The 7,769-nt window shown below is 65.3% G+C and overlaps 1 protein-coding gene across 2 annotated transcripts; it reads right to left on the bottom strand.

The window, feature by feature from the left end:
• Nucleotides 1–362: 362 nt before the first annotated feature.
• Nucleotides 363–6,873, bottom strand: CSF1 (colony stimulating factor 1). 2 transcript variants are annotated; one of them, XM_074163452.1, is made up of 8 exons: nucleotides 6,853–6,873; nucleotides 5,441–5,572; nucleotides 3,588–3,650; nucleotides 3,064–3,243; nucleotides 2,630–2,807; nucleotides 848–975; nucleotides 510–565; nucleotides 363–414 (listed from the first exon to the last, which is right to left on the bottom strand). In XM_074163452.1, the coding sequence occupies exons 1-8, from the start codon at nucleotides 6,871–6,873 to the stop codon at nucleotides 363–365; spliced, it is 810 nt and encodes a 269-aa protein (XP_074019553.1). The 2 variants fall into 2 exon arrangements, with proteins under 2 accessions (XP_074019553.1, XP_074019552.1); XM_074163451.1 differs by having other exon boundaries at nucleotides 848–1,674.
• Between the last annotated feature and the right edge of the window lie 896 nt (nucleotides 6,874–7,769).

A 7,769-nucleotide genomic window follows, 5' to 3' on the forward strand; every position in this document is an offset into this window, starting at 1 on the left:
GAAAGGAGGAGAAGGGTGAGCGGAAGCTGAGGCTCTGCCAGGGAAGGCGAAAGGGGCGGGGGGGGGGGGGGGGGGGGGGAGGGAGGGAGGGGGAGCAGCACATAAAAACCACAGGAAAAAATACTCTATATATTAAGAGAGTGCCGGTAATGGATTAATGGGCTGCAAAACCACATGCTGGCAGCGCTGGGGCGCAGACCTGCTCCTCTCCGTGGCTTCCCAGCCCATCCACCCCCGGCCAGCAGCCCCATTCCCCCGCCCGTGGCCGAGGTCAGTGCTGGTGGGGACAATCTGGGGACACAACACCGTCCCCACGGGCTTGGAGCGGAGCCCTGGGAGGTCCCATCCAACCCCTGCTCACCTTAGAGGTCCTGAGTCTCCAGCTCTGGATGTTCCCTCGCTCCCTGCAACGCCCTGTAAGAGAAAACCCCGGGGGCGGGTTTAGAGCGGGGTGGCCCAGGGTGGGGGTCCCCAACGCCACCCCCAAGCAGGATGGAATTGCACCCCACCTCCTCTCCGGCTCCTCGGGGTCGCAGTCTCCATCCTCCAGCGGCCGCTCCAGGACCTGTGGAGGGAGAAGGAACGGGGAGATGAGCCCCGGGGAAGGGGGGTGTGTGTGTGAATCCCCCCCAAATATCATCCTCCCACCCCACTCAGCACCACCACTTGTGTCGTGTCCTCCCCCCTTCTCAAAATTATGGGGACTGTGGGGCTCAACCCACAGGGACTGAGAGAGGAGTGGGGAAACTGAGGCAGGAGAGGATGCTTGTGCCAGGGGAGGGGGCAGGATGGGCTGGGGGCGGGGGGGAGATGGGGGGGGTGGGAACACGACGACACACAGGCTTACCCTGGATTTATACTTGTAGAAGAGCAGCCCTCCCATGGCCAGCAAGACGGCCACCACGCTGGCCACCGTGATGTATATCAGGGGCTCCCGGCGGCCCTCCCTGACGGCCGGCTCCTTCCTGCGCTGCTCTGCGCCCAGAACAAAGCCAGAGTCAAAGCTGGGGCCGGCTCCGCCGTCCTCGGGCTCCCGTAGCCGGCTCAGTCCCCAGCCTTGCACCCCGACCCCGTCCCCGGGGCCGCCCGGCGCTCGGCCCCGTAGCCCTGAGGACATCCTGGAGAAACGGAGCTGGGTGATGGGCTGGGACGTCTCGGCGGGACGGATCCTGGCTCCGCCGCCTGCCAAGCTGGTGCTGGGGGATGCTCTTGGCGTGGTGGTCCTGAGCCCGCCGGGATGGTCCGGGAGGATGGAAGCTCCCTGCTTCTGGGCCGGATCCTGCAGCGGGTGGCCGGCCACCGCTTCGGTGGCCCCCTCCACCAGTTCTCCATCCCCGCGTAGGATGGAGACGTCCATGGCCACCAGGCTCAGGGTCCTGGCCACATCCAGGGGGGCTTCGGCGCTGTCGGCTGGAGCTGTCTGCGGCATCGTGGGGGACGGCACCGACGCCGTGTCACCTACCCCGGCACCCAGGACCTCCTCGGTCCCCGAGCCACCCTCCGTGCTACTGGGGGGCTGAGATGGGGCGTCTAAGTCAGCGAGGGTGGCATAAGGGACACGGGTGCTAGCGGGTGCCACCTCCCTGCCGGCACGGGTGGCAGCGGAGAGGGAGGGCTGGGTGGCAGAAGGGAGGGCAGGGGACAGGCAATTGCAGTCAGGATCTGTCCCCACACCTGAAAGAAGCAGAGAGAAGAGACGGCCGTGGGGTCACCAGCCTCCCAGAGGGGCACAGCCAGCAGATCCGAGGTCGGGGGGCGGGGGGGGGCAGCATCCCCCCCATCCCTCCCCGCAGCCTTGGGCAAGAGGGTCAAACGGTCCCCCCCCAAAAAAAAATAAGAGGGAGAGGGAAGGTGAGGCAGGGAGCAGGCAGGGACAGACGTGGCAGCACAAGGATGACAAGCAGCGCAGAGGATGAAGCAAACCCGGGTCCCCTGAACTGATGGCAGCGGGTTATCCACGACTGACAGGAGCCGGACTGTCACGTTTAACGTCCCCCCATGGCACAGGGACAGGACACAGCGAGACGTCTCCTCCAGGGGCATGCAAACACACAGCGAAAGCACAGGCAGGCTCTTCCACCCCGGCGAGCAACGGTCTCCCTGGGGAAACTGAGGCACGGGGCCGTTGAAGTGACACAGCCGAGGTCATGCAGCACGTCGGTGGCAGAGGGGTCCCAGCACCTCGATTTCTCCACGTTCCTCTCAACCCAGGAGCTGGGGCTTTGAGACGGAGCCGAGCTTGATGCCTCCAGCCAGGCCGACAGAGATGCCTCCTTATTGCCCCTCAGCATTTCTCTCTCTCTGGCCTTGTTTCCAGCAGGATTTGGCCCAAATCCCACCTCCGAAGGGCGGCCAGTCCCTTCTCCCAAGCCCGGCTCTCCCCAGACACAGACGCAGAGCTCGCCGACACATCGCCAAGGGCCACCCCGCGGGGATGGCCACCAGTCGAGCGACAGAGACGGGGACCGAGGCAAACAACGTGCCGTGCCAACGGCGCCCGCGTGTGCCCAGGGCCGAGCACGCACGGCTGGCAAGCTGCTCCATGCAGGCGAGCCCAAGCCCCCCCACCCCCCCCACACCCCAGCCCGGCACGGGTTTGCCGGGCAGAGGGAAAGCCTCGGCATCTCACCTGGTGAGGATCCAGCCCTCTTGGGTTCCAAGCAGGTCCTGCGGTAGACCTGGCTGCAGTCCTTCTCGAAGGTCTCCTGGTTCTCCAGCAGCTGGTTGATGTCCTGGAAGAACTGTTTCACCAGCACCAGCATCTCGTAGGGGGAGGTGGTGAACTCCTCGAAGCACATCTGCGAGAGCTGGAAGAAGAACCAGGCTCAGCATGGGCTCCACGACCGCGCCGGCCACCCGACGTCGCCACCACAGGGTGTCACACTGCACCCAGGGCAGGGTTTGACACCCTCCATGGCTCTCTGGAGCCCACACAATCCCCAAATCCCTGCTCCGTTCCAAGGTCCTGGCCCGCCCACCCACCCTCCGTACACCCCATTTCACCCAAGGATGAGGACCCAGACCCTCAGATCTGGCCACCCGCGAGGCAGGGGGACACCGTACCTCCCTCTCCTCGTCATCTTCCTCCCTGATGCAGGGGTCGACGTTCTCGTCGATGCGGCTGTACATCCTGCGCACCATCTGCATCTTCTTGGCGTTGGACGAGTTCTCCTTGAACTCCGTCCGCTGCAGGATCTTGCCCAGCAGAGGAAAAGCAGCTTTCACGTAGCAGACGGAATCGTTCTACGAGGAACATGGACCCCCACCCCCAAAAAAAAAGCCAGGTTGGTTACCAGATGGGCGGTGGTAGCACCACTCACCCTGCTCCTCCTGGGGGAAACTGAGGCACAGAGCCACAAAATGCCTTTCTCTGGTCCCACAGGCTGCCCAAGCTGGGACTCGGCCACCCGGCCAGGCAGAATGGGTCCCTCCTGCATCCCGTAAAGGGGGACAGGAGAGGGGATATGGGGACAATGAGATATACCCCAATACAGACACCCTCAAAGCACCCTGGGGACCCCCTTGTGCACCAACCAGCCCTTGGTCCCCGTCCCCTTCCGTCCCCTGGTGCCCAAAGAGCCACTCACCAACTTCATCTTATCGATGAACTTGAAGGAGACTCTGCCCGGGTGCTGCATCTGGGTGTCAGCCTGGAAGGAGACAGCAGGACGTCACCCCACGAGCACAGAGGTTGGGGGGGGCGCGGAAAACATGGTGGGAATGGGCAGCGGAGCCGACATGGGCACCCCAAAGGCGTGAAGGGGTGCCTGAACCCCCCTGTCCCCCCCCAAATCCACAGGGCTGGGGGGAAAAGGGGGGAGGACAGTTCTGTGGGACGCCACACCATCCTCCTCCTCGTTCAGACGCTTCCCTAAGGTCAAACATCCTCAGGGATGAGCCCAGTATCCTCACTCCCACCAGGATGGCGTGCTCCCCGTACCAGGGACGCCTGCCTCCCCCCTGCCTGCTCCCACCCCTCCTCCCTTCCTCCTCCTCCTCCTCTTCTTCCTCCCAGCCCTGCTTCATTCTCCCAGGGTCTCCCCCGCCTGCGAAAAGAGCATCCTGCCCTGTGGGAGGTGGCCCTGACACCGAGGTCACGTAGCCCCCAACGCCGGGGTCCCCCACGCAGCGCTGTCAGTCCCCCTACAACCAGGACCCCATTCCGATGGGGGGGGTGAAAACTCACCCCAAACAAGCCCCCTGCCTCCGGGCCGGCATCCCAGGCTGGGAGGGCGAGGGCTGCCAGAATTGCCTGCCGGCAATTCTGGCAGCCCTCGCCCTCCCAGCCTGGGATGCCGGCCCGGAAACAATTGCTCCATTATCCCACAGGGGCTGGAGCAAGGGAAGAGGAGAGGGTTACGATCCCCGGCAAGAAACCGTGTCCCCCCCCCCTCCAATTTCCATTCAAACCTTCTCCATTCCCATTTTTCCCCCCCGCCCCCCCCCAACCACGCACCCACTTTTAATCCCCAGGGGAGGTCACCAAGCAAATGCTCCCCGGGAATGGGGGGGAGTGGGGGGGGGGGGGGGGCTTGTAAATGCAATATCTGCCAGCTCCTGGCACTGCAGCTGGGTGTTTTAAAGAGGAAGAGGTAAAGCCAGCCCGGACGCGGCGGTTACACGCTGCAAAAGGGGTGTTAAAAGGAGCAGGCGAGGAAGATTCGGAGGCGCCGAGATCTCTTTCTCGCCCGCGCACCCCGGCGGAATTTAATCTGCGACAACCCTGCGAACAAATCCCCGCGTGCCCCCGATTCCCGGTTTCTCCCCTGAACATCCGCGTGATTTCCCTGGCTCGGAGGTGAGCCAAGGGCCAGGACCAGATACGGCAACCGGGATGGGGCCAGGAGTTGCCTCCCTGTGGGGTGGGTGCGAGCACCCGGAGCTGCCCCAGGGACGAAGGCACCCATCGCCCCAGCCTGGCTGGCTCCGTAGGCTCCGTAGCCCAGCTAGCCTGGCCGCCGGCCCCCCTCGCTGCCTGCCACCCACCCACAAGCCCCGTTGCCAGCCCAGCTTCCAGGCAAGCAGCTGGACTCAGGAATGCAGCCGGATTCCTTGGCTTTAACCCCTGCACGGCCGCCTGGAAAACAGCGGCGCCGGTCCCCTCCGCCGCTTCCCCATCGCCCCCGCACCCACCCAAGCCCCACTCGTGTCCCCCTCCCGGCCACGCTCCCCGCTTCCCCTCTTCTCCCGTTTCTCCCGCCGGCACTTTTCCGTGGCCACGCTTGCTAAAGGCGCGACAGCGTGTGACCCCCTGCCACCGGTGCCCTCTCTTCTCCCTCGTGCCCACCGATGCTCAGCTCTTGGGTACCATCACTTTGCTGGCGGAGCTGAAAAGCAGCCGATCTGCTGATTTTTTCAGCCCTAAAAAAGGAACCGATTTGCACCTGCCTGGCCCCAAACCAGCCCCCGTCCCGTGGCAGAGCCCGGGGAGGGCACTCACCAGCTCCTCCAGCTCAGCCAGGTGCTTCTCCGTGATGATCTGCTGGCAGTAGCTGTTCTGCTCCGTCTCATGGATGCTGCAGAGCAGGAGGAGGAGGAGGGACGACAGCAGGGTGCAGCGGAGCAGGCACACCTGGGCATGGCAGAGCAAATGCTTGGAGCAAGGGTAAACCCCCCCCATCCCGAGCCCCCCACTCTTCCCCACCACCAGGGCTTGACCGTGGTCCAGCAGGACAACCCCACCACGGTCCTCCAACCCCCGCGCCCGTCCCCATCCTGCTATTTTTAGGAGCTCCAGGTCAGCAGGGAATTTCCCAGTGCCCGGTGCGCGGGGGCTGAGTGGCCAGAACCCGGCTGGCACCAGCCTGAACATGGCTCTCGGCCACCTCTACGTTCCCTCGCCAACCCCTCGTCCCTTCTCCCCCACCATTTCTCCGTCTCTCCTCCAAATCTGCTCCTCCACCCCGGCTCTGGGGAGCCGTCTGACGCACTGACCCACCCAGCCCCAAAAATCCTCTTCCCACCCTCCGGACCCCCCCCAGCCTCCAGTGCCTGCACCCGCCGGGCTCTTTCCATCCAGCGGCTCTGGCGTCGCCCCAAATTCCCCTCCCAATCCCCCTCCAAAGAAGCCGGGAGGCCCCAAACCGTAGCGGGATCCCCGGTGGGCAACGGGGCTCGTCCCGGGGCCAAGACCCTCGAGGTGGGGATGGAGCAGACCCCCCCGGGGGTGGGTGCGTGTGCCCCCCCCGGCCCCAGTGCACCGGCACCGAGAGGGTGCCCGGGTGATGGGTGTGTATGGGGAGGGTGGTGGGGGGGGGGGAATTTCCCTTGGAGTTTATCCAGAAATCCTTCCCGCTTGTGAAACTGCAAGATGCCGCCCGGGCCACCACCGAGACACCGCCACGGCTGGCCGGAGCCTCACCCCGCCGGGGACGGGCTAAAGACGGGGACGGGATGGGGCCGGGGACGGGGCTGGAGCTTCTCCCCGCCGGGTCCGGGAACCGGGACGGGGCTGGAACCGGGAAAAAGGGACAGAGACCGGGCATCACCCCGCGGCTGCAGGAGCCGGGACGGGGCTGGAACCGAAAACGGGGACGGGGGCTGCAGCCTCACCCCGCGGGTCCGGGTACCGGGACGGGGCTGGAGCATCACCCCGCTGCTCCGGGAACCGGGACGGGGGCTGGAGCATCACCCCGCAGGGACCCCCGACGAGGGGATATGCCACGTCCCCCTGCGCGACCGAGGGAGGTGCTAGGAGGAGAACCGGGGCTAACGGAGCGGCGAAGGGGATGGGAGGGGGGGGGCTGCACCCCCGGGGGGACCCCGCACAGGTGGCACCGGGAGGCGGGGGATCCCCACGGGGACCGGAGTTGGGGGGGGGGGGGGGGCGGGCCACAGGGGAGGCCGCGGTACCTTGGCTCCGAGGCGGGGCATGGGGGCTGCCGTGGGGTCGGGGCTGCGGCAGGGCCGAGCGGTGCGGGCGGCGGCGGCGGGACCGAGCGGGGCCGGGCTGAGCCGCCGCCGCCGCCGCGCTCCCCTTTATAGCGGCGCGGCAGCATGTGGTTTATGAGAAAGGGCTGGCGGGCGGCCAGGCGCGGCGCGATCGGCCGCGGTCGGGCGCGATCGGCACCGCTCGGCTCCCGTCGGGACGGGTCGGGTGGGATCGGGTCCCGTCGGATGGGATCGGCCGGGATCGGGCCCCCCCCCCCCCCTCCCACCCGCGAATGGGATCGGGCACTTCGGGTCGGGTGGTGGGATCGGCTACGATCGGATCGGATCGGGGAACTGGCAGGACCGGGCACGGTGTGCGACCCCTCCAGCCCCCTGCACCATCACACACACGCATGCACACACACACACACATATGCACCCACGCATGCACACACATACACACACACAGACATGCACACACGCACGCACATGCACACACACATTTGCACATACACGCGCACACACACGCACATGCACACATACGCACATGCACGCATACGCACATGCACACACATACACTCATATGCGCACACGCACACACACATATATGCACACACCACATGCACATGCACACACATACGCACATGCTCACATGTATGTGCACGCACACTCCTGGGCACACACTAATTTACATGTCCGTACATGCCCCTGGGCACATGCATGCACACACAAACACGTGCACACATACACGTGCACACACACATGCACACACACTTGCATGTCCATGCATGCCCCTGGGCACATGCCCACACACACACACATATGCACATGTGTGCACACACTAGGGATGCACACACATCCCGGTAGGAGCATGCACACCCCTTAGAACACGTAAATAT

Source organism: Numenius arquata, chromosome 24 (genome assembly GCF_964106895.1).
Source record: "Numenius arquata chromosome 24, bNumArq3.hap1.1, whole genome shotgun sequence".
NCBI classification, from domain to species: domain Eukaryota; kingdom Metazoa; phylum Chordata; class Aves; order Charadriiformes; family Scolopacidae; genus Numenius; species Numenius arquata.